This window comes from Pristis pectinata, chromosome 17 (assembly GCF_009764475.1).
Source record: "Pristis pectinata isolate sPriPec2 chromosome 17, sPriPec2.1.pri, whole genome shotgun sequence".
In the NCBI taxonomy this organism is placed as follows: domain Eukaryota; kingdom Metazoa; phylum Chordata; class Chondrichthyes; order Rhinopristiformes; family Pristidae; genus Pristis; species Pristis pectinata.
In genome coordinates, this window is record NC_067421.1 from 33793501 (window position 1) to 33821421 (window position 27921).

At 41.3% G+C, this 27921-nt stretch overlaps 1 protein-coding gene across 2 annotated transcripts; it reads right to left on the minus strand.

Moving 5' to 3' along the window:
• On the minus strand, positions 1–27645 carry tchp (trichoplein, keratin filament binding). 2 transcript variants are annotated; one of them, XM_052032132.1, is made up of 13 exons: positions 27381–27645; positions 26197–26396; positions 24086–24296; positions 21405–21461; positions 19774–19842; positions 17421–17594; positions 14612–14724; positions 10657–10723; positions 9424–9596; positions 8024–8105; positions 6721–6906; positions 3336–3479; positions 1–2976 (listed from the first exon to the last, which is right to left on the minus strand). In XM_052032132.1, exons 2-13 carry the CDS (start codon positions 26385–26387, stop codon positions 2944–2946), a joined length of 1500 nt encoding a protein of 499 aa, XP_051888092.1. In that variant the 5' UTR covers positions 26388–26396; positions 27381–27645; the 3' UTR covers positions 1–2943. The 2 variants fall into 2 exon arrangements, with proteins under 2 accessions (XP_051888092.1, XP_051888090.1); XM_052032130.1 differs by having other exon boundaries at positions 27356–27645.
• Positions 27646–27921: the final 276 nt, after the last annotated feature.

Genomic DNA, 27921 nt, shown 5'->3' on the forward strand with positions numbered 1-27921 from the left:
AACAATCAAAAATACAAAAAACAGTAAACCCCAAATTATAGTTATTTCATGATTGCCTCCAAAATAAAGTGTCATCAACTGTACAAAGGCTTAGTAAAAAGCCTGCGAGCTTTTCTTTCATAACACAGTAAATGTTACATTGCAAACATCAATAATTCAGCCTGAAAACAAGTAAGGAGATACTTACTGGCTTCCCAGGCTGGATATCAGAGCCACTAGGAATGCAAGTGAAATGCCAATTAATCAGTTGGACAGTTATGCTAGAAGTGTCATTAGAAGCCTTAATGGCCTGAAGATTAAATAGATACAGTTTTGTGTTAGTGAAGAAGCATCTGTGAATAGCAGTTGCTGCTAATTAGACAGCAACAGCTTTCACACTTAAATTAGCTCAGTCAGTTCCAGCTGGAAAGACAGAAATTTATGACAACCCAAATAATGATGACACCCATTGCTATGTACAAAGAACTAAGACCTCAAAGCTCAAGTTACTCAATACTTTATAAAGATGTTAGTTTAATTTTTCTCAACTTAATACCTTCCCAGTCTGTATTTGGACTCAAACTATAGCTCAGCAATTGATTTTAAATTCCTTTTAAACAATACATTGTTCGACAAGATAATCCTAATCACATGGTCCAAGCAGACATGCCTTGTGGAAATGATCCATAAAAATAACTGCAAGACAAGTTGAGTAGATTTGAACTAATTTGCTGCTGTTCGAAAAGGTACAATGTTAAAATCAAAATTTTAAATCTGAACTGTAGGCATCGCTTATGTTTCTGTTCCTCTCCTGGCCTCCACAGCTCAGTTCCACACTGCAAGTGAGTAATTGCTACTTCTCCAATTGTACGTTTCACTTTCCCATATTAGGCCAGCAACATAACTTGGCAACATTGCAAGGTAAAGCAGGAACATGGTGAGAAGGGACAGTTCCTCAACTTCTTACCACTGACAGCCAGAAAATGGGACATCTTTTAACAAATTAGATAATTTAGACTAGAATACACCCAGCATGAATATCACCCCTACCAGTCTCCAAACAGACATTGGTGGGGCTGAATCTTCAGTTCAATGGATTATAGGAAGGAAGGATGTGGAAGCATTGAAAAGGGTGCAGAGATTTACCAGGATGCTGCCTGGTTTAGAGAGTATGCATTATGAGGAGAGACCAAGGGAGCTAGGGCTTTACTCTTTGGAGAGGAGGATGAGAGGAGACATGATAGAGGTGTACAAAATATTAAGAGGAATAGATAGAGTGGACAGCCAGCGCCTCTTTCCCAGGGCACCAATGCTCAATACAAGAGGGCATGGCTTCAAAGTAATGGGTGGGAAGTTCAAGGGAGATATCAGAGGAAGGTTTTTTTACCCAGACAGTAGTTGGGGCATGGAATGTACTGCCTGGGGCGGTGGTGGAGGCAGGTACATTGGTCAAATTCAAGAGATTACTAGATAAGCATATGGAGGAATTTAAAATAGAGGGATATGCGGTAGGAAGGGGTTAGATAGTCTTAGGCGAGGTTTAAAGGCTGGCACAACATCGTGGGCCGAAGGGCCTGTATTGTGCTGTACTGTTCTATGATTCTATGAATGCGCCACTACTGCAGAGAAAAGAAAATCAATTACATTAGGCTGGTCTGCAAACAGTGGAAACACAGTGATACAAACAAAAGGGTCACAGCCCATTATAAATGGAATATTTGGTACTCAGAAAACATCATGTTTGTTTATACTAAGCTGGCTGCACACCAGGTGTTAGTTTCTCTTGTACCCTATTTTTCATTATCCTACTGCCACCTGTGTATAGTTCCACACACAGATTTGGTGCATTTTGGTTTGCTCCTGATGACGTGCGCCTTAGACCTTGCAAGTGAAAATTTTGTGTTCTTCTTTCCCAGCTCCTGAACGAGGCCTGACATTTTAAAGCTTTCTCCTTCTTCTACTTCATAAAAGCACTAAAATCAGGAACCCATACATCTCCTTGCTTTAGAATACATCAACTGATATTGTTGCTCACATATCACTAAGGACTTGTATAAATGAATAGATGTTCCTCAAACTTTCATTGGCTCCGTTGAGCAGAACACGTCACTCACATGCCTGACACCAGATTCCTGAAATGAACTCCATTCCAAACTCTGCCAGAGAAAGAGACCGCCAGGCAGACCGAGAAACAGACGCAAGGATGTGCTCAATGCCTCCTCGAAAAATGTGCAACATCTCCAATGACTCTCAGGAATCCCTGACCCAAGGCTGCTCAAAGTGGAGGAGCAGCACTTGGGAAGCATACAAAGTCCCTGCGTCAATGGTGGAAGAGGCACACCATTCACGAAGTGCCCACCCAGCTGCCCCAACAAGCACCTCCTGCCCCATCTGTGGTAGATCCTGCAGTTTCAACATTGGCCACATTAGTTACCCCAGAATCCACAAAACCAGAGTGAACACAAATAATCCTCAATCCTCAGGAGGAGGAGAATCGTGGGAATAGAAGCAATTCAGGCTGCCACAGAATCCAGTGGACCTGAAGCTCCACTAGAGGTTGATGGGGTTTCAGGATTGCCTTTTGATGGATAGAAGCATAACATGGATTTTGTCCACTAGCCACTCACAACCACCTATTCGAGTAAAACTACAATCTTCTGAGCAATGAAAATTGGTTGGGACCTGTGAAGAATTGTGTACTAATCACAGGCCAGCAATTTATAGAGAAGGTGCCATCCTTACAGACTTAAATCAGTTCTTTGGCTTCATATGAAATTCAGCCTAAATGTCCTGATTCCACAGGTTGATATTTCTTCTTCAATAAGTGCAAGACAAAAAGGGAGTGAAGACTTGGCTCTCTCTGCTCTGTCGAGAGGTCAACGAGTGCATTTGCTCCAGACAGTCAATCCATTCCAAGAGAAAGCTCACACTTTACAACCACTTTTGCATTTCCTAGTTTTTATGTTATGTCCAGGCTATTCGTGGTCGGTGCCAAGTCTAGCAGATAAAAAGCAGAAACAAAAGAAGTATTAGAATATTTACACTGAAAGCCAGATATTTCAGAGATTCAGAACCATGCTATGTGGTATACTTCCTAGCACAGCCACTGGTATTCCAGGCACCCATTTTCAATATATACACAAGAGACTGTTTATTGCTCCAGTTTCCAGCATCTGCCTTCTGCTGGAGGAACTCAGCGAGTTGAGCAGCATCTGTGGGGGGGGTGGGGGAGGAATTGTTGAGGTTTAGGGTTGAAACACCCTTCATTAGGATGCAGGGTTTCGATCCGAAACATCGACAATTCCTTCCCTCTCCCAATGCTGCTCGGCCCATCCATTTTCAATGTGTTTATTTACCTTGGGCTCATATCCCTGCCGTCTCATCAGCTCAGCCTCACGCTGAAGCATCTCTTCGTTCTGCCTCTCTGCTAGCCTTTCCTCATTTTCCTCTTCCTGTTGTCGTTGCAACTCTTCCAACTCTTTCCTCCTTCGTTCTTCAACCTACAATCAGAAAAAACAAAATTAAGTCAGGAATATATGCATTTATCAGCTCCATGTTATCCAGTACATTGGTTTTACTCATTGATAATTTGTTTTTTTAATAATTGTCACCATGCTACGTGGTATACTTCCTAATGCAGCCACAGTGTTTCAGGCACCTACTTTCAGTGTTTATCTATCTTGGGCTCATATCCTTGCTGTCTCATCAGCTCAGTTTCACATTGAAGCTTCTCTTCATACCGCCTCTCTGCTACCTCTTTGGGTTGGTAAGAAGTAGAGGGTGTGGTGCATTCAGTCCCTTGTGCTGGCACCACCACTCAGTAAGACCAGCTCCTGTATCTCATCCCACTTTGCTACTCTATTCCAAAATCCTCTTCCCCTTGGTGTCCAAAAAACCATCAATACCAACCTTGAATACAGTCAATAACCGAGTATCAACTACTCTGAGGTATGAACCACAGACTTGTAACCTTCTATGTAAAGAAGGTTCTCCTCAAATTAATCCCTTATCCAGAGACAACAGTCCTAATTCTAGACTCTGGCTAGAGGAATCAGCTCTAGGCACCAACTTACCAATCCCCTTCAGATTCTGGCATGTCTCAATGAAATCTCTCAATGTTCTCCACTCCAGAATAAAGGCCAATTTTGCTCACACTCTCCATAAAGGACAATTCCCACATTCTAAGAAACAAAACTGCATGCATTCCTCCAAATCTCAGCAAGACTTCCACCTCCTTGCGATTCACCGTTCATCTTCGACTACCCACTGTATCTACGTGTTTACTTTCTGCATCTCATGATTCAGCACACCTAAATCTCCCTTTACACCATTTGCTAGGTTTCCAATTGTCTAAAAAGATCCATATCTGTTTTCTATCAAAATAATTAACTTCAGATTTTCCCACATTATTCTCCATTTGCTACCGTCTTGCATACTGGTGTAATCAAAATGCATCCCTTTACATTCTCTTCACAAAGCACTTCTCCACCTGGCTACCATCCAAGCCATAAATGAAAATTGTAAGTACATGGGTGCCCAATACTGTTCCCTTCTACATTCTACCAATAAGAGTTTGCCCAACAGAAAACAGCCCATTTATTGCTGTGCACCCTGCAGTGCCCTTTGATCAAGTTTTGTCCATACAAAATAGGGCAGGCATGGTAGTGTAGCGGTTAGCACAATGCTATTACAGTGCCAGCGACCCAGGTTCAATTCCAGTGACTGTCTGTAAGGAGCTTGTACGTTCTCCCTGTGTGTCTGCGTGGGTTTCCTCCGGGTGCTCCGGTTTCCTCCCACATTCCAAAGACGTACGGGTTAGGAAGTTGTGGGCATGCTATGTTGGCACCAGAAGCGTGGCGACACTTGTGGGCTGCCCCCAGAACACTCTACGCAAAAGATGCATTTCACTGTGTGTTTCGACGTACATGTGACTAATAAAGATATCTTATATACCAACATTATCCTAGAATGTGGATGTGAAGGAGTTCCATTGTGGCCTTAGAGAGGGAATTGGATAAATATACGGCAAGGAAAAATCTGCAAGGTTACCAAGAAGGAACTGGGGTTGGGTGAAAGAATGGTACCAAGGAGTTGCCCTGGGGGAGAGTCAGAGCAGATACGATGGGCCATTTGGCCTCCTCCTGTGCTACAAGCATTCTATGATTAACCCAGTGAGCCTTTTCTTTATCACCTTGTGTTACTGTATTAAGTGCCTTTTCAAAATCCAGATATACAACATTCACTTGTTCCCTCTTATCCAGTTCCCCAGTTAAACTTGCTTGACTTGGGAAACATGATTCTCACCAACCCACCCCCCCCCCCCCCCCCGATAAAACAACGTCACTATGATGTTGTGCCCTCCAATTTCAGCATTATTGATGACAACATTATTTTAGGCGATCTGGTCTATTGTTCTCAGTTTTCCTCTCTTAAATAACTGTGTTACAAGTTGCTATTTTCCAAACTGCTGGCACTTTTCAAGAATCAAGGGAATTTTGGAAAATCTTCCCTTATAGATCCATCATCTCTGTAGCCATCACTTTTAGAATCCTAGGATGAAGGCCATCTTGTCCCGGAGATTTACCCAGTTTCAGTTCCTTTAATTTCTGCAGTACTTTCTTTTCAGTGATATTAATTATTTCAATTTACCCATTGTTATTACATCCTATTGTGTCCTCTGCAGTGAAAACATACATAATATTTATTTAATCCCTTAGTCACTTGTTTATTCTCTGCAATAATTTCTCCTGGAATTGTTTTGAGGCGACTCACTTCCTTTTCTGCTAATTTTTGCATAGCTGTGATATGTCAATATGGAATCTTTTTTCAAAACTTTCTCCAGCTTTGTGATGGCCTTTTAAGCCTTTTTTTGTTAATGTCTAATACTATCATTACCTCCTTGGCCACAAATTATTCATTTTTCTAGCAGAGTTTTTATTTCTCAGTGGGCCGGATCAGGTTCAGTGCATTTGTTGAGAATGTTGAAATATCCCTTCAGATGCTCACTTTTTAAAAAATCTACCAGGGAAGTTGACCTCATTTCCCAATTTCCTCCACCACTGCACGCTTTCCATCTACATGATTGGCTTTATTTATGTTCAAGACTATTTTCCAGCTGATCTGTGCCTCTCAAGCTGTTTCCTTAAGGAAATCTTACCATGAAGTAACTAATTGACCGTATCTCATAAGACCAGTCTCCTAGATCACCTGTTTCCTAAATGTCTCCATTAGATATTGTTTTAGAAAACTGATCTGGAAGCAGCTTTTGAACTCCTATAATTGCTTTCACCAATTTTGTGTGGTCCAATCTACATGAAGTGTAGATTCCCCTATGCTTATTGTATTACTTGCAATACTTTCCACTCTATTTTTTCCTTCTTTGTGCCAAGGGGAATGCTTTTCACTCGTCTTCCCTGTTGTACAAGCTGGTGGAGAAAAGTCAGAACAAACCTAAATCTTGCCACATCTGGTGCAGTGTTTTTGTCCGTTTGACTCACAGAAGCCAATGCTGCACTGCTGATGCCAGAAATGAAATCAGCTAACTTTGACCACAAGAACAATCTTTGGAGGAATCTTGGTTATCTGGCTGTTCAAGATCTTTGCGGACAAGGCATTAATCAATGTCATTGTTATAGTGTAAAAGTGCCACGAAGTTTCTACACCTCCTGTGCAAACATCCATAACCGAGGTAATGAGGTGATTAGTGCCTGTATATCAATCATTTTTTTCTTTGGAACAAACCTGAGCTTCCAGCTCCTGCTTGCGGGCTGTTTTCACTTCTTCCTCTTCCTCTTTCTTGCGCTTTGTCATTTCCTTTACTTCCTCTAACTCTTGAATAAGCATCTCCCGAAGCTGCACAGATTCCTCCTGAGCCCGTCGATTCAACTCGATTCTCTCCAGGATTTGCTGCTGTCGACCTACAAGTACCTGGTAAAGGAAGGTCACGTTAAATACTGCTCCCCAAAGCAATTTAAAGTAAACTGCACTGAATAGGTAAAGGATTCTTTTTAGTTTAGCCCACAAAACTATATGTTAACTATAACATCACAAGAGCACCGGAATTACATAACAGTGATATTTTTCTATTTCAGCCAGTATGCGAGCTCAGAGTTACTTTCAGGTCTTTTGTTTGCTACAATATCCATAACAATTTTGCTGTCTCATTTTGTACCAACATCACAAGAGCTGGATTATATAGATTAGGTCAATCGACAGAGAATTCTGTTTCTTTTCTTGTGGTGAAGATCTTTGCTTTTGCATCCTGTGTAGCTTCAAGTAGTACTAGTGGTAACTTTTGTCTTTTATTCTTTAAAGAAAATCATCCCATTAGAAGATCTTTGAAATAAAATCTGTAAATTTATCAGTGGCTTGGTCTCAATTTCCAGCCACCCATACTGTTTCATGAACATTTGTCAATCAGCTGCTGAGGGAGAAAATAACCCAAGAGTGTCAGTGGTTAATGGTGAGAGACCTAAATTTGGTTTTTAAATAAAAAGAACAATATTGCCAGTAGGAAACCATACTTTGGGAAGAAAGTCAGTGAAGAACCCTCACAGTAATCTCTGGTGTAACTGCCGTTTTTTGAAACCAAAATGTTATCACTTTTGTGTTGTTAACAATGCCATGGATGATTCTCACGTTAATAGTCAGCAGAGAGGACTTCCTTCCATCAAGGCCAAGGCCCGTCTCAAGCCTGGTTCCCAGAGGGTTAATCCTCTTATGTTCTTTTCCCTCTTTGGGCAATACCTGCTTTCTCATTCCACCTTTTCAAGATGGTACTACTGAGAATACTAGCAGAGAATTAAAGGTGCGCATTCATGTTACATCACTTTGTCTCAGAGAATCAACAAAAAGCCACTTAGCATGGAACATTAATTTTGCAGAGGTCAATGTGTATCAAACAAAAGTGGCCAAGTCCCAAAACATTCCAAGTAGTTTAAATGTTGAGAGGCAGACTAAATACATTTGACGATATAATACCTGCATAGTCAACCATCTTAAAATAATTAACCTTTGGAAAAAGGGAGGAAAATTACTTTCTTACCTCTTGCATTAAACGCATTCTTGCTTGTCTTTCCCTCTCCCACTCCTCTTCTCGTTTTTGCCACATACGTTGGGCCTCCTCCCTAGAATTGGAAGGATTTTTTTTTCAAATTTGAAGGCTCATGGTACATCCCATAATTTTAATTTGCTACTACATTTGTCGACTACAATGAACTACTACACATGGATTGCTGTGAAGTGCTGCGTTCAAAGTCTAGTTAAAAGGATAATTTGAAAATTTAACCCTCACCCTACACCTTTAATTCATCAACACAAATGTAGCTGTTGCACATTCCATTTGTCTTGTGCAGTCTCTCAAATCAAGAGAAAATTAAATTATTTGGAGCCCATGAAAGTTGGTTGAAGTTCTTTTCTCAATGATATTGGGTTAGATCACACTGGGTTAAGCCCATTGCCTAAACTCACTACCAACAATGCCTGCCACATTAACCTTGTCCTGACACCCACAAGTCCTACAAGGCAGAGCAGTGACTCCACCTTGGGTAGTGTATCCCGAGACCCTGCCCCTGAATACCCTGATGGCCTCTTTTTGACAGCTCACTGAAGTCAAAGGCATTTGAACTGTGTTAAGTCTGATTCGCGAAACTTAAAAACAATTCAAATAGGGTTAAGTGATTAAATAATATTTTAAAAATAAATAATAAATTTGATTAAAACCTAAACAATCCAGAAATTGATTAAGATAAAAAGAGTCAAGAAAAAGTAAACCAATTACTTTTTTTTTGAAAAAAAAACAAATAGTAACAGCATAAAGCAAGGGACCAGATACAGCTTGCACACAATTCCTCAGCTCACATGGACTGTGCTCGGACCTCCTTTCTTTAATGTAATAGATGCAGAAGTCAGAGGCATGACGGAGAACAAAGAGAAAACAACTGAAACACAATCAACCCATTATGATATCAGTCATAAAAATAAGCCTTTCTTTCTTCCATTGAATAGGGAAACAAAAAGTACTGACTTCACAAAATTGAAGAGAATTCAGATTTGAGGAATACCATTTAATAAGACTCTAAAAATGTCAGGAAGGACTCAACATAATCTCATTGCTCTCTATGAAATGCAGCAGAAAGTGCAGCAATTGTGAAATCAACCATAATATGGTTAGTTAAATAAAAAGGTCAATTTGTAATTTAGCACTAATAATCAATGTGCAAATAAAAAATTGACTACAGCTGGAGAACCCTATCTGGAGCTTTTTTTTTGCAGGAGGTCTGTAATGCCTGCTCAAATTATTCAACAGACATTATGGTCACAAACAACATTTATGCACCTGGGTTTAGGAAAGCATAATTTAATGGATGTCTTTGTCTTTCTACAGTATAATTTTTTGCTGGCCAAATAATAGGAGCATTATCTGTAAAGTGCTTAGGGACTGACCTAAATATGCTGTCCAATTCTGCCTCCCGCTCCCTCTCCAACTGGAGCTGTTCCTCAATGACTTTTTTCATCCAGGCTGCATCAGCTATTGCCCGTTCTCGCCTCGCTGACTGCAGTTTTTGGTCTACCTCTTCTTTTTCAATAAGAGATGCAAGAAGCTGGCGATCCATCTCCTATGAATTAAAAGTGGTACAAAATAAAAAAAGTCAGACAACTCAACAATAAGTTTTGCAAGCAAAAGGGTCCAATAAAGTGTGCAAAAATCCATAAAGGGTACAGAATTTGATTGCACAAAGAATGCTTATTTTGATATTCTTTCCTTGACAATAGAAACACACAACAGTACAACAATACCTCATCATCTATTGTCTAGAATCAAGTAGGCAGCATTTTGAAATTATTTCCATGAATAGTATTCCCTCTGCTATACCAGACTGTAGAAGTCTGCAGAGTGTTCCTCCACCTATCTGCTGTCTGAACTATTCTTATTGTATATCTGTAGAACAGGCATGGATGAAAATTTCCTTCTGAATAATCATTGTTCCTGTTGATCTGAAGCTGACCTACACATACTAGTATTTTCACAAATCAGCTCTGCTAAACAAAAAAGAGATTGGTTGAATGCATGTGAACTCTCATTTTGTACATTGAAGGTTTGCACCTATAAATTCCTACAATAAGGTCTCTATGTCCGCCATAACACTGAGCTGTCTTGGTAAAGGCAATGTACTCAGTCGCCCTCACTGTTCTCAGCATGACCAGTTAGATTCACCTCCTGGCCCTTCTCATTCAAGATACATTAAAAGACACTGGAAAAAGATAAATTATACCTAGAATACAAGAAGCAAAAGATACAGTTAATAAATTACACCCCCAGTGTTTTAACAAGGTATTTTACAGCAGGATAACTGAATGAGCAACTGCTCATTCTTAATACAATCTACTTCTACTTAACATTAAGCCACACAGTTCTGAACAACTCAAAGCTCTTCCCGAATCTGCAGTTACAATTCTTCAAACTGCAAAAGTAAACTGATGTTTAGCTCAGTCTTTGCTTTGCAACTTACGCCTCTTAATAAGATTTTCTCTCTCTCAAAATTTTGAACAAGTGACAAGCTTGCTAATTAGCAATAGAAGGCATCACATTCAAGACAGATTTATTCTCACTAATGGTATAAGATTATTAATGAAACTTCTGAACTTTTTAAAACAGTGCAACACAAGAGCCATTACCAGCTCTTCCTGAATCTGCTGAGCCCGTCTCCTCATCTGGGTCTTGTATTGACGGTTCAATATCCGGCTGCAAAGATGAACAAACCAGGTTAACTTGTAAAAGTTGTTTTCCTTCTGCAGAAGCTAAACTCATTCACAAAAAAAACTAAAAAGGAAACAAAGGGGGCAACTTCTCCAACACAGTCCCTGGATATGTCCTCTTCCACTGGCAGGATAGACCTACCAGGAGGTGTGCACATAGAGGGTTTGGTTATAGGAGTAAGGAAGTCCAAACATGATTGCATCAGGCCTTGGTGAGACCACACCTGGAATGGTGTACAGTTTGATCGCCATACCCAAGGGATGCATGTGTCATAGAGGGAGTGCGGTGAAGGTTCACTAGACAGGTTCCAAGGTTGGAGGGTTTGCCATCCGAGGAGAGATTCAATTAGCTGATGTTGTATTCTCAGGTGCTTAGGGGAGATCTAATCAAAACAGAAACAATTCTTAAAGTGCTTGACAGTTTAAGATGCAGGGAGGATATTGTCTGTAATGGAGAGGTCGGAGATCAGGAGCACAGTTTAAGGTAAGAGTAGGCAGTTTTGGACTGAGAGGAGGAGAAATATTTTCACTCAGAGGGCTTTCACATCAAGGCAACCTACTGAGTTCCTCCTGCACTTGTTGTGTGCGTTACTTGACTACACATCAGTTTCATGTCAAGTCAACTTTGAAAGAAATTACACATCCTTGAGGTCAAGTCAGATTTGTCTAGATCTGTGCAAATAATTTTGAAAAACATCATGGCCACATTTTAAATGCTGTATGTCTTTTGCAGGTAGGGGCTTTGTGCACTGTAGAGAACATAGAAGGGACTGAGGCTGGGAGATAGCCTCGAGTTGGGCAGACTCAAAAGGGGAAGCCAAGGGCAATGCTGTCAGAAAAGCCCACTTAAAACTACTGAACGGATGGAGTCCCAAGGCAGAGCAGCAATCCTTCCCTCCACTGTCTGGCTACCTGACCCAAGCCCAGCAGGGACTGATCATGTGTCAGGATTAGGTCAAGTAGGATTTTAATTTTGTACGCAAGCAGAATTCTCCATGTGCAATGTGATACAACTGAAGTTGATGCTATTTTCAGGTTGAGAGAACTGACCTCCACTGGCTGAAGTCATCCCTTACACAAAAGGCAGACAATGTTTATTGGAGGTCAACTGGAAATTATTACAGCAATTCCTCAGGTCCAAGTTCTAGGCTCAAACAACTTCAGCTGTTGTGTCAATGATAGTCTTTCTATCATATCATCAGGTGTGTGCTGATGATGGCACAACACCCCAGTTAATAAAGCAGCCCACACCCACATTCAGCAAAATACAGACAACATTGAGGCAATTCAATAACTGCAGGTAACACAAGTGCTACACAAATAACAGGCAATGACCATCCCCAACAAGTGAGGGTCTAAACTTTTACTCATTATTGTACAGTTTTATTATCGACACCCTGGGGCCACCACTGAGTAAAACTCAAGCTCTTCAGCCAGGTAAATCCTGGGTTGCAAGAGGAGATTAAAATTTAGGTGTTAACTCCCAACTTCTCAAACCCTTTCCGACATTTGTAAGGCACACCACGACAGTGATGTAAAATTCTCCACTTGGCTGAATGAGTGCAGCTCCATCAAGAACTAACCAAAACAAAGCATCCACTTGACTGGCACCTCATTTACCAAACCAAACTCCCTCCAACACTTGGGCATGGTGGCTGCAGTGTATATCAAATGTACTGCTGTTACTCATGTAGGCTGCTATAATGGCAACCCCCCAACACAAAGCAGGCCAGGGGGTAGCAGGCCCATAGTAGCACCACAACTGGAAGGTCCCTCAAGTCACACACCAAACTGACTTGAAAATATATCGCTGTTCCTTTTTCACCACTGGATCCAAATTCTGGAACTCCTTACCCAAAGATACCATGGCGTATTTTCCCCCACAAGAACAGCAACAATTTAAGAAGCAAGTTCACCAGCATATTCTCAAGGACACTTATGGATGGGTAATACATACTGGCCTTGACAGCAACGAACACATCTCGAAAAATGAATAAACACCTTTAAGCTATGCCCTCTAATATTCAACATTTCTACCCTGGGAAAAAGATTCTGGCTATCTACCCTATCCATGCCTCTCAAATTTTACAAACTTCTATCAAGCATTTTGAAACTGCTCAAGTCACCTTTTATAGATTTTCTCAGGTCAGGATTTTCTCAGGTCAGAGGCTAGGGAGGAGATTGCTGAACCGCTGGTAAGGATCTTTGAGTCCTCGTTGTCTACGGGGGTGGTGCCAGAGGATTGGAGGGTTGCGAATGTGGTCCCCTTGTTCAAAAAAGGTAATAGGGATAGGCCAGGGAATTATAGACCGGTGAGTCTCACGTCTGTGGTGGGTAAGCTGTTAGAAAGGATTCTAAGGGATAGGATTTATGAACACCTTGAGAATCATGGACTGATTAGGGACAGCCAGCATGGCTTTGTGAAGGGAAGATCTTGCCTCACAAGCCTGACAGGAGAGTTCTTTGAGGGGGTGACCAGGAAGATTGATGAGGGCAGTGTGGTGGATGTGGTTTACATGGATTTTAGTAAGGCGTTTGATAAGGTTCCTCATGGTAGGCTTCTTCAGAAGGTCAGAGGCCGAGGGGTCCAAGGAAGCTTGGCTGTGTGGATTAGGAATTGGCTTGCATGTAGAAAGCAGAGGGTTGTGGTGGAGGGAGTGCCCTCGGATTGGAAGGCAGTGACTAGTGGTGTCCCGCAGGGATCGGTTCTGGGACCTCTACTTTTTGTGATATTTATAGATGACTTAGATGAGGGGGTGGAGGGCTGGGTTAGTAAGTTTGTGGACGACACTAAGATAGGCGGTGTTGTGGATAGTGTGGAGGGCTGTCGGAACTTACAGAGGGATATTGATAGGATGCAGAGCTGGGCTGACAAGTGGCAGATGGAGTTCAATCCGGAGAAGTGTGGGGTGGTACACTTTGGAAGGACAAACTCCAGGCCAGAGTACAGGGTAAACGGCAAGGTACTTGGCAGTGTGGAGGAGCAGAGGGATCTGGGGGTTCATATTCACAGTTCATTGAAAGTTGCCTCACAGGTGGAAAGAGCAGTTAAGAAGGCCAATGGGATGTTGGCTTTCATAAGTCGAGGGATTGAGTTTAAGAGCCGCGAGGTGATGATGCAGCTTTACAAAACTCTAGTTAGGCCACACTTAGAGTACGGTGTTCAGTTCTGGTCGCCTCATTATAGGAAGGATGTGGAGGCGTTGGAGAAGGTGCAGAGGAGATTTACCAGGATGCTGCCTGGATTGGAGAGTATTGAATATGAGGAGAGGCTTAAGGTGCTAGGGCTTTATTCACTGGAAAGGAGGAGGATGAGAGGAGACATGATAGAGGTATATAAAATATTGAGAGGAATAGATAGAGTAGACAGTCAGCGCCTCCTTCCCAGGGCACCAATGCTCAAGACGAGAGGTCATGGCTTTAAGGTTATGGGTGGGAGGTTCAGGGGAGATGTCAGAGGGAGGTTTTTCACCCAGAGAGTGGTTGGTGCATGGAATGCACTGCCTGGGGTGGTGGTGGAGGCAGATACATTGAACAGGTTCAAGAGCTTGTTGGATAGGCATACGGAGGAACGTGAGATAGAGGGATATGCGGGAGGAAGGGGTTAGGTAGTGTGAGGGTGGTCTGATGGACGGCACGACACGGTGGGCCGAAGGGCCTGTTTTGTGCTGTATGGTTCTATTGTTATAGAAGACTCAAGGTCAGATTATCACCTACTTTTCAGGTTATGGGCAAATCTAACCATTTTAAGAGGTCAGGGAACTGATCAGCCAGTGGCCCAAGGAGAACACAATAAAAGTTGATCTTTAAACATTACCAGGAAAAATTTCCAAAGGCAACTAAAGTGGGCAACAAATCTTGGTTCAGTACTTACCCCAACTCAGATTTCTTTCGACGCTGCTCTAATTGTTTCCTTTGCTCTTCTAGCTCCTCCAGCTCCCACTGCTGTTTCAATAATTTCTCCTGTTCTAGCTTGAGTTTCTTTGCCTAAGGATAGCAAACAGATCCTGTATTAAATCAGAACTGCACAAACACCCACTGAAAACACCAATAGGGAAGGTTAACAATTCTTGAAACAATTACCTTTTCACACAAAAGGTTTCAACTCCCAAAAAGGCTCCACTGAACTTGAGATGCCAAGACTAGATCACATGCAATAGGACTAAAATTAATTGCCTTAAGCCAAATACATTATGATACCAAAATTAGTCATAAATGCTAATACATCCCAAATCTTTCAGACAGATCAAACTGGGAGAGAGACAACTATAGATGGTCTATATTTAATTAAAAAATTCTCATCTTTACTGATGTAAATTCATACTATATTGCAATTTCTTAGACACCAACCTTCAATACTTTGCCAAAGTACCCATTCTATGCTTGGAAGTTTTATTGTCAATGCTAAAAGGTTATTTGACCGTAAAGGACATCACAGATGAACACTGTGGAAAGACGAAATCCAAGGAGACATGCTTTCTAGCAGAGGTCACCAGAAAGCAACCAAGAGCAACAAAATGAACTAAGTTTCCCCAGAAGGTCTGAGATCGGCAAAAAAAAACTGCAGATACTGGAAATCTGAAATAAAAACAAAGTGTTGCAAATATTCAGCAGGTTGGACAACATATATGCAGAGAGAAAAAGGCAATATTTCATGTTGATACCAAGTTCTGATGGAAGGTTAAAGAAAGAACATGTTTTAAATCAGAGAATGGGGATGGTGGGAAGAACAAAAAGGAATGTCTGTGAAAGAGTGGAGATTAAGAAAGGTTAAGGGAAACAGTGGTGCTGCCTGGTGAGACAGGACAGTGAAAGTTCGTGAACTACAAATGATCCATCTGGAGGAGCTGGGAATTGGAGATGAATGAGGCCAGGCTGCTTCTGGGAAGACTTTGTGAATGATGACCTGTGATCAGAACCAGCAGTTATATGCTGTGAAGAAATAAAAGATATTGCCACTTGGCTCATTGGCTGATCTTTTACCTCAGCTTTAAAATCTAAATTTCTATAAGTCAATTTCTGACGAGCATACTCAGTGACTGAGCCTCCACAGCGACTGAGCCTCCACAGCCCTCAAAGATTCACTACTGAGTGAAGAACTTCATTATCACCTTATCCTGATGGTCCAACTCCTTAAGTTGGAGACCATGACCCCTGGCTCCAGACAATCCTACCAGGGGTAAACATCAACTCCACATTTACCCTGTACATTTCAATGAGACCACCTCTCTTCTAGTCTGCTTAATTTCTCCTCGTATGACAAAACTGTCATGCTAAATATTAATCTAGTAAAGCTTTCTTGCAGTCCCTCAGTGCAATTATATCCTTTCTTAGACTAGAGTTGTACACAGCATTCCTGCTGTAGGCTCACCAGGGCTCTACTCCCGTACTCAAATTTTCCTGCAATAAAGTCAAACATACCATTTCCCTTCTTAATTGCTTGCTAAACCCACATATCAACTTCCAGGAATCATGTACAAGGACCCTCAGGTACCAATACCATTCAATATCTCACTATTTTAGAAAACAGCTCTTTCCACATCACCTACAAAAGTGGATACCCCTACATTTCTCCATATCAGAACCATCAAGCAGCTCATAATCCCCATTAACCTGCTCGGTGGTGCCCTTAGCTCCAAATCTCATCACAACTCTGGTCCAAATACGGATGAAACAGCTGAGTTCCAATGGTGAGGCGAGTGTAACTGCCTTTGACTTCAAGGCAGCATTTGGTTGTGCTGTCAAGGAACCCCACCAGAACTGAAGTTAATAGGTATCAAAAGGAAAATACTCCCAACTATTGGAATCATATCTCACGCTACAGAAGATGGCTGTGGGAGGTCAATTATCCTCACATCAAGAGTTGGTTCAAAACCCAACCATCTTTAGCTGCTTCATCAATACATGCTCCTGCCATTGTAAGATTAGAAGAGATGTATTCTGTTCATTTGGTAATCTTCAATTCCATTCCCAATTCTTCAGAGAATGAAGGCCTGCAGGCAGGAAGACCTGGACAATATTTAGCCATGGGCTGAAGAGTAGCAAGTAATAATTGTGCCACAAAAGTGAGACAGTTTAATCACCCACTTGTAATACTCAATGGCATTACCATCAGCCCCACCATAAACATGACAAGAAACTCAACTGCACCAGCCACAAGACCAGGTTAGAGCCTCCTGACACCCAAAAACCTTTTTGCCACTGCAAGAGTGTGATGTAATCCACTCCACTTACAATTCCAACGATACTCAAGAAACTCAATGCCAACTGACGAAAATAATCAGCTTGATTTCCATCATACCACAAACATTACACTGTGCCACAGTGGGTCCCATGTACAAAATGCTACTCCAACTGCACTTTCCAAGTTCACAACTTCTATCACCAAGAACGAGGGTAGTAGGTGCAAGGGGAATACCACCATCTCCAAGTTATTCTCCAAGTCACATGCCACATTGACTTGGAAATAGATCGCTGCTTCTTCACAATCCTGGAACTCCCTACCCGAGATCATTGTAGAGTATCCTCACCAAAAGGATGTGACAGTTCAAGAGGTGGTTCATCAACACATTCTCAAAGTCAGTTAGAGATAAATGATAATGCTGGCCTTGCCAAACACCTGAAATCCTGAAAAATGAATAAGGAAAAAAAATTCATATGGATCCAAGCAAATCTGTTCTTACCTCAACCTCCCGTAAACGTAGCTCTTCCATTTGCTGGTGCAGAATCTCTGCTTGCTTCATGTCTTCCTGTCTTCTCCTCTCCTCTTCCTGCTTTATTCGCTCTATGGCCTGCCTTCGTGCAATTTCATATTCATTCTCCAGGCTTTTCTTCTCCTCCAACTCTGCCTCTTCTTGCTAAAAAACAATGCAAAACCAAGACAGACTAATATGTGTTGTTTCTGTTTTGGCACCAGTTCTAAAAAAAATCCCATCTTATCCTTGTATAACCCAGCATATCTACAAAATTCGGTTAGAAAAATAAAAATGTCAAAACAAAAGCCTCCTTCGGGGAAATTAAAATCCACTTTTCTGATCAATGTTCCCATCACCACTAGCTCTTCCAAAAGCTTGATGCACATTTGTCCCTGATTATTGTTGGGGTGTTTTTCTACATAAAAAGGTTTTAATTATCTGTTAGCTTTAAGTCAGGTTACCAATCTAATACTATAAAATGATAGGCCAGTTTACACTAGAGGTCCTTGCATAAATTTTGCTGGTTCAACCCAATTTCAGACAGGATATCTAGAGGCATTGGATTTTTGGCACTGATATCACATCAATAGTATCTTGCTTAAAATGCAGATCCCTCAATATCAGCCCTCTCTTAAAGTAGACAAAATCATTCGAATCACTGAACATTTCAGACAATACCCAACATGACTGCCAAAAGGGTCTTTGACCTCCTGCCTACCTACTCCCAGGGCCTTCCAGAAAGTGGGTGGGGCAGGGGAGAAAGGATTTAAACAGACAAACAATTGCACACAAGGGAAGGTGGGGTTAAAAGTGAAAAAGACAATTGCATCAGAAATCCCACTCAAACCCAGCAATTATAAGATTCCACTGAGGCTGAACAAGGGGCAGGCAGCTAACCTGCTTTCAGAATTGGCAGAAGTTAATTATAAGGCTGGGAGACTTTAAATTAACCTGCGGACCTCAGCAGTGCACCAAGGGCAACCTCAGAAAATGCAAGTGCATTCATAGCGCCCTTGTCGGGCGGGAGTTGAGTGCTTCCACTGCACCACACACTCCCCACCAGTAGACTTCACTTCCTTCCTCCACAGATAAAATTCCACCTCTTATAACTGGGGTTAGACCATGAGCCTTCTCTAGAATGTTCTGTGCTTGACCAGGAAGCAAAAATATCTTTCACACCAACTTCTTGGCAGGAATTCTGTTTCAGAAAAGAAAACTACAGCACAAGGCAAAGCCTGGACTTTCAAATTTCTCATCTGAATCTACACTCCCATCCCCATTGACATACCCTATCCCAGTGCATTTCTAAGCCTAGATTTCCTTATAGCGTTCTGTGCCTTGGGAACTGAATGTGGTATACGTTTTTATTTAAATTAAGGATTGCCAGTTTAGAACTTTTTTTAAATAATAATTCCACAGAAATTATTTTTGGGAAGAAAGCACACTTTTTATATGCTAGATTTGAATACAAAATGAATTTCCATTGGTTTAAAAAAAAGATGCATTCTTAATGCTTCATGGATAGTATATTAAAGCACATATTGATACTGTTAGCCCAGACAGGTAGGAACACTTTCTCATGTCAGGAGCTCTCAATAAATAATCACCAAAGTGAAATTGGAACATTCCTTCCTGTTCAGCTCCATATGAAGCAAGTTTGAAATAAAGAAGAGGAGGAATGGTTAGCAGCTCTCCTAGCTAGCCCCTAGATAAGAGGAGGAGCTAAGCCCCATCTTCCTGAGGAAACAGGAGGGAAACAAATAACAGCACACTTTATTTTTTTTTTAAAAAGGTGTTTCAAAAGTACTAAACAGTCAGATCTCATATAACTGGATGTGATTTTGTATGCAGCTGGTTATTTGAAACTATTATATGTCAAACAAGGCAAATCACTGATGTATGAAAGTGTTTTTATTATTTTATATTATACAAAAGTTTATACTAATTCAAAGATTGATATGGTAAATGCAATTATAACCATTGCAATGAATGCTTATGTGGGTTAAATAAAGTAATCATTAATATCTGGCAAGTGTTTGCCTAAATCTGCCTTGTGAAAAGTTTAAAGAATTGTGCAAAGAAGATACAAATATACAGTTCATATTATGAGAGAATATTATTGCTAATACAAGGTTAGATCTTGGGCAGCATTGGCACTTGCCCCTAAAACAAGAATGTTTAAATTGCTAATGGGAATGATTTTGTACCACTGCACCAAAAACATATCTAAAGGCAAGGCCCCAAAACTGTTAACCAGACCCATAACCACAATTTGTGTCTGCAACACTTGTTTTCTTTGGTTCAGATGTTTGACAATATCAAATATTAAAATATTGTTTACCTGTCGTTTTTCTGTGACCTGCGAATGCCAGCTGTCTGTCACATGCATCTTGTGCAAATCTGACTGAATCTGTATTCAAAGTAAATATAAAATCAACTAATTGTTAACATTTCTACTATCTTAAAAATATGAACAAGAGGGTACAAGCCAAGATAAATACACTTTGTACTTTATTTATTTTCACCTAACAAATCTTATGTTCAGAATCATGTTACAATTTAAAAGCAATGTCATTATTAAAAAAAAAGGGCATTTAAGATAGCATTTGTGGGCCTTATTCTAACAGGATCACATGCCAACCTAGATCACAAATTATGGCTCTCATTCCACTCAAAACATCTCATCACATATACTTTAGTGATCAAATAAAATCTCACTCTACTACAAGAGGATCTGGCTATTCCAAGCTGCTATAATCAGCATACATCTGTTGCAAAAAAACCTGACTCACCCATTTCAAACTCTCTATGGAATCAGAAATGGCAGGTGCCTTGTTCACTGTGTCAGTGGGTTTGTTGAATTGCATTTCTTAAATTCTGGTACCAAAGTAAACATCTGTTCCTTCATAATAAGCAACAGGAGTAGACTAGATGGTAATGCAGGGACCCAATTTTAAACATAGAAGTAAATCTTAAAATAATTATAGATCAGCTGGAGTCCAAAGACAACAAAGCTGAGAAAAAAGGCAAAATGGCTTTGATGTGTGCAAATTTTTAACAATAAATAGCAACTCTACTTTATGAACCCCTTGGCTACAAGGAGCAGAAAATTCAATTAACAGCCCTGCCTCCTGTTCAGCATTCAATAACTGCTAGAGAGTGCTCTGTAGACAAATAAAGGATCAAGATCAACTCTACTACATAACCATGAGGTTAATAAACCTTTAAAAACTCAGTATTTATCTTATAAGTGAAGAATAGTAATTTGGATGAATTTCAGAGAGATGCAAGGGGAAGCATGCCATAATCCAATGTGAATGCCTTCACAGTGGAGGGGATGAAACTCTGAAATAAGAACAATGTAAACGAGTAGGGGAAAGTTTTCTCAAAACACCTTTTATCTCCATTGCTTATCAACTTCTGCAGAATATAATCCATGCTACACTTGAACCCAAGTCTGGAAGTCTCCCTATTTATAACCACTGAATTTTTTTTGTCAAAGATTCAATTCACAGCTTGGTCCTGTGTTTTTATATAGAGATCAGAATTCCATTTGTTTCAAGCTGTGGAGTTCGGAACTAGGAAAGAGAACCTTCTAGGCAGTCCATAAGTATAGCAAGTTTAAGCCGAAGGACTTTATCAGCATTTATATTAAAAAAATCTTCTCCTCAGCATAGACTCAAGGAACTTTATTCAGGTTGAAACTGCTGTCCACCAGGGCTCCCAGGGACTGACATGAAATGACAACAGGGACAAATGCCTCACAAATTGTGTATAATTTATGTTTGTGTATAATTTATGTTTGATTTATATTTTTCTTGTGCATGCTGTTTATAGGATGTTATGTGCCTATGACGCTGCTGCAAGTAAGTCTTTCATTGCACCTGTGAATACACGTACTTGTGCACATGACAATAAACTCGACTTTTAGACAGCAGTTTCTCCCATCTTTCAGATGGTTTCTTTACTCACTTGTCGTAGTTCGATATTGTTCTTCTTCCAGTGCTCATATAACAACTCTTCGGCAACCTGAGAACAGAGGCGCAGAAATATTTAGGCCTAGTTAAGTAGTACCTCAATAAGAACATTTGAAATTTTCATATCTGAATCACTAACAACAAAAGTGCTTCACTCAAAGAAACTCAAGTGATAAGTTACTTTTACTGTATGGTATCAGAAGCAGCACAATCATAGAAATTGAATATTGTTTCAATTAGTTAGTAGTTGCAAAATAAACACAAAAGATTTACACTTTAAGGTTCCCCCAATGGTTTGAAAAGTAAACCCACCACCCAAATGTGATATTTTATCATTACCAAGAAGACATCAAGTTCCAGATCCAAGATGTACTGTTTAAGTAATCTCAGTCAGGTTGTCAGTAGGGGAGCTCCAGTTTATCACTCTGCCCCTGCCTAGATCTTGAAGAGAAAAGTTCAGCTTCATTCACCACCTCAATTGCTCCCATGTGACATCTGCTAATTTGTGCACTTCAGCTGTATACAACTTCTGGCTACACTTCAAAAGCAACCCTTCATGAATGAATATCATATTGGCACACAGGGCCTTAAAAGAAAACTAACTGCCTATTTTCTCTATTTTTAAGCACTCATGAATGAAAATACAGGCTTTAAAAATGTACATTTGTCCAAGTTATGAGCTTGTGATTTAGCAAATATGGTCAAGAGCAGACACACATTTTCATTAAAAAGAGAAATGTTGTTTCTTACTATCTTGATTCTCATAGAACTATATCCCAGCACGTCACCATGTTCATATGGGAAGAAATCCATTAAAAAAAACACCTGTTAATTATTCCAACCAACTTGTGCATCTTCTTCCCACCAACTTTAATCTGTTTATTTCACATGTGAGAGTTTTTCCCCTTATTGAATTGTAGCACATGACAAATTACATAATGACAAATTTTATCTAGTACAGCTCCTGTAAAGCTCCTTGGAGTGGTTTTATACACTCATGACTCCCTATACACTCATGACTGTGTGGCCAGATTCTGCTCTAACTCCATCTACAAGTTTGCAGATGATACCACTGTTGTAGGCCGTATCTCCAATAGCGATGAGTCGGAGTACAGGAAGGAGATAGAGAGCTTAGTGGAATGGTCCCATGATAACAAACTTCCCCTCAATGTCGACAAACAAAAGAGCTGGTCATTGACTTCAGGAAAGGGGGCGGTGTACATGCACCTGTCTACATCAATGGTGCTGAGGTCGAGACGGTTGAGAGCTTCAAGTTCCTGGGAATGAACATCAACAGCCTTTCCTGGACAAATCACGTAGATGCCACGGCAGCTCACTAGAGCCTCTACTTCCTCAGGAGGCTAAAGAAATTTGGTTTGTCCCCTTTGACTCTCACCTGCTTTTACCAATGCACCATAAAAAGCATCCTATCTGGATGCATCACCGCTTGGTATGGCAGCAGCTCTGCCCAGGACCGCAAGAAGCTGCAGAGTTGTGGACACAGCCCAGCGCATCACGGACACCAGCCTCCCCTCCTTCGCCTCTGTCTTTACCTCTCGTTGTCTTGGTGTAGCAGCCAGCATAAACAAAGACCACACCCACCCGGGACATTCTCTCTTCTCTCCTCTTCCATTGGGTAGAAGATACAGGATCCTGAGGGTACGTACCACCAGACTTAAGGACAGCTTCTACCCCACTGTGAAAAGACTATCGAACAGTTCCCTTATACAATAAGATGGACTATGACCTCACGATCTACCTTGTTGTGACCTCGCACCTTATTGCACTGCACTTTCTCTGTAGCTGTGACACTTAACTCTGTACTGTTATTGTCTTTACCTGTACTACTTCAGTGCACTCTGTACTATCTCAATGTAACTGCACTGTGTAATGAATTGACCTGTACGATCGGTTTGTAAGACAAGCTTTTCACTGTACCTTGGTACAAGTGACAATAATAAGCCAATACTTCATTTAACTTGCTATGTAAAGTACTGGTGTTCTGTTGGGGTACTCAGATTGTCACAGATCTAAGCTTTTATATTAGATTTCAGTCTGTAACTCACCCTTAACATCCAGCATTCTAGATATATCTATCTATATAAAGCACTTAAATGCACTGATTACATTACAAATTGTAACCTACTCCCAGGTATCCATTCTTCTTCTTTAATGGATTGATTAGATTACAGCCTGTAACTCATCCCAAATCATCATGCAGCAGTGGACTACCACTTGTAATCCCTGATATGTACACCTTGACAATGAATGTCAGCAAGCCCCAGTGTACACACACACACTAAACTTTCCAACACAGGGCATCTCTGCAGCAATCCCACAAATGGTAATTCTGCCCCTTGCTTTACTTGCAGATGCCAGGAGAATTGCAATGCTACTGTTCCTAATGGACTGAAATCAGCTTACTCAGCATAGACCCGAAGCCTTGAAGAAAAATCAAAAAATTGTAGATGCTGGAGATCTGAAACAAAAATAGAAGATGCTGAAAACACACAGCAGCTCAGGGAGCATCTGTGAAAGGAGAAACAGTCATAAAGGGTCCTGAACCCAAACCATTAACTATTTCTCTCCCGTAGACCCAAGACCTCCCTATCCATGTCCGCATAAGGCCATTTGCAACCCTTAACCCAAGTTTTTATTGCAAAATCCAGTTTCTACCTTTTTTCTACGTTCTTCACGAGCTGATTTCAATTCCTCAGTCTTCTCTTTCGCCTCCTGTATGAAATGACCTGGATCCATCTTTAGCTCACGGAGCTCTGCTTCAAAGAGATCTTGCTCTTCTTGCAGCAAACTTTGTAGCTTTCGCCGTCGTTGCTCTAGGTTACGCAATTTTTCCTCCTGCTGACGACTTCTGTGGTATGCTGTCATACTGCCAAGGAAAGAATGGTGTGCCTAAGTGTCATGTTATTACAGACAGAAATGTTATTCATTTGAAATAAATATAACCCCAAAGCTGTTATTATTTCACAGATTTTCTAAACTTAATACACATTCTAAACACAGACTGTGCAAGAAAATGGCACTCATCTTAACGTTATCACAATGGTCTTTTTCTGTGCTAATCAAAGTAAGCTGGGGAATTAGATTGTTTTCACATTTGTGCAGTGGGCTTGAAGTCATATTTGTAGGTCAAGTAAAATAAAACTGTTTAGCCCATGCCAACTTAATGTCAATCAGTTTAAAATATTAAAACACACCAACTCTATGACAATTATGTTCTCTACGGCAATAGAATCATTGTGATTGGGTATAGGCAGCAATACCTCCGGCACGATTATTCTCAACACTGGTGCCCCACAAGGCTGCGTCCTCAGCCCTCTACTCTACTCCCTATACACTCATGACTGTGTGGCCAGATTCTGCTCTAACTTCATCTACAAGTTTGCAGATGATATCACCGTTGTAGGCCATATCTCAAACAGCGATGAGCCGGAGTACAGGAAGGAGATAGAGAGCTTAGTGGAAATGGCATCATGACAACAACCTTCCCCTCAATGTCAGCAAAACAAAAGAGCTGGTCATTGACTTCAGGAAAGGGGGTGGTGTACATGCACCTGTCTACGTCAATGGTGCGGAGGTTGTGAGGGTTGAGAGCTTCAAGTTCCTAGGAGTGAACATCAACAGCCTGTCCTGGGCAAATCACGTAGATGCCACAGCCAAGAAAGCTCACCAGTGCCTCTACTTCCTCAGGAGGCTAAAGAAATTTGGTTTTTCCCCTTTGACACTCACCAACTTTTATCAATGCACCATAGAAAGCATCCTATCTGGATGCATCACGGCTTGGTATGGCAACTACTCTGCCCAGGACCGCAAGAAACTACAGAGAGTTGTGGACACAGCCCGGCGCATCACGGACACCAACCTCCCCTCCTTGGACTCTGTCTTTACCTCTCACTGTCTTGGGGAAGCAGCCAGCATAATCAAAGACCCCACCCACCCAGGTCATTCTCTCTTCTCTCCTCTCCCATCAGGTAGAAGATACGGGAGCCTGAGGGCACGTACCACCAGACTTAAGGACAGCTCCTACCCCACTGTGATAAGACTATTGAACAGTTCCCTTATACAATGAGATGGACTATGACCTCATGATCTACCTTGTTGTGACCTTGCACCTTATTGCACTGCACTTTCTCTGTAGCTGTGACACTTTCCTCTGTACTGTTATTGTTTTTACCTGTACTACCTCAATGCACTCTGTACTAACCCAATGTAACTGCACTGTGTAATGAATTGATCTGTACGATCCGTATGCAAGGCAAGTTTTTCCACTGTACCTCGGTACAAGTGACAATAATAAACCAATACACTGTCTAGTCTGACACAAGAGTATACAGATCAAAAACGTGATGGATTTGATCTCTGCTCCAATGTTGTTTTGCTGATTTTAACTGGAGAATCAAAAAGATTTTATATTTGTGGAAGATTCCTTGACCATGAAAGGGGAGGGGGTAGTCATCCTGGACTTTTTTTTTCAGGATACCTAATCAACCAGGATGCTTGCTTATAATTGCTTCAAGAAACTGGATTTATCAACATCAGGTTTAAAAAAATGATCAAATTTGGTTGTGATACCCCCAGGTTAGTATTGTCCACTCATTTTCTGGGAATGCATACAAACTATGGTGATTTACCTTCACTAGAATATTATATTAAATCTAAGTCTTTCTAAAGAAACATCTTTGCTACTCCCAACTCAAAGAGATGCCCAGCTCCAGTTTGTCAATCATTGGTAGCTCCTTAATGTAAATCATTTGATTTACAGTTTCTACCTTCGCTGGTAAGATTGTCTTGAGCTCCACTGCGCCTGTTTACTGCTCCTGACATCATGTATTTTGAAGTATTGACGATGCAGCTCCCACTGCATGCGAAGACGCTCCTCCTGGTCCCTTTGACGAACAATTTGTTGTTCCAGCACGCGATTCCTGGTGCTCCATCTAGAAGGGATTGTGGGTAAAGCCATCTCTGGAACCTACGGAATCAAACCAAAGTTGACATTAATAGTACACATCCTGCATATCTGAACTTTCAAAAGTTACCCATAAAGCTGTTTTCTCCATTTTTCCCCTTTAATCTATCCTGCAAACACTGACTCTTGATTTCACATATGACAAAACCCTTTGATAACATGCTCAAATCACTTCATGTGTTAACATTGAGAAACATTCCCAGAGAGTTATTCACATCATAAAAGCCATACTTAAGGTTGCAAAAGTTCATTTCAAGCAGGGATCACTGAACAATAAACGTGCATGAGAGCTCTGGCTTTTTCTCCCTGCTGTGGTTTATTCAGTGAGACCTTTACTAATACACGAACAAATATCCTGGGGAGGCATGTCAGTCATTCTTACAAAAGAGCATTGATATCCGTGTTTAGTACCCTACTATTTGCCCACTTATCCATCATTACCTGCAAGTGTAAAACTTACTTGCATTGCTAAATGAAAGGTACATCTGAGCAATTAGCTACCATTATTAGAAATAGCAGCAGTGTATAAATTCAGGCTTCCACGAGCTTCAATACAATCTGACAGCCTAACAGCTCTGCCCTAACGTCACATTTTATTTTACACAACCTAACTCAGCTGGGTAAAGATTCCGTCCCAAAATATACGTCAATCCACTTGCCTTGAAAGACTCGCTTTATTTTTGTATTAGTTGCATCAAAAGGCAACTACTGAAATGGTTAACAGCTGATCTATTTCTCCCCAATATTCCGGGGCAACCGTTGTGTGGAATTGCAATGGCGGTATATTCCCTAAAACCGTTGGAATACAGCAACAGGCTTCAAACCACAGGACAGTAGACTGGGGTTGTTAGTCTTGGATGATCACAGTGGGTACAAGGCATTGGTACAAGTCCGGGTAGTTAGACCACTGGAGCCCACCCTACCGTGACTACAGGACAGATAAACCGGCACAATTCCCTCACCGATGCTCACACCGACACTGCACACCTTAATCTGCGGTGGTTTTCATTTAATCCTCTGGTGTAAGCAATGGCCCAGCCAACGGGCCCCGTCAACCCCGGAGGTCCCCCGACTCGCTGGAGAAGTAAAATGGCCCTACCCCGGGTCCTGGACACAGCTCCCCAACAGATAACCAGAACCACACACACACACACACTCCGGCCGAGCTTTAGTTTTATTTCCTGCCGCTGCCTCCGCTAAACGCGACCGTTTGCACCGCGCTGGCCGCGTAGCCCATAGCAACCGGCAGCCATTTCCACAAGATGTACGGAGCCTGCCCGCGGCCACATTCAGTCCGCCCCATCCGGGAAACGCGCGGAGCTGGCCCAGGCCTCGGTTCTTCTTCTGTGCCAGCTCCACTGAGCCCACACACCTCCATCTTTCAGAAACTGATCCACTTCCTCGTTAAATACCTCCAGTGATCTACCCTCCAACAACTTGTTGAGGTAGAGAATTCCAGAGATTCACCACCCTCTGCAAGAAATTCCTACATATGTCAGTTTTAAATAGCCGCATCCTGATCTTGTAA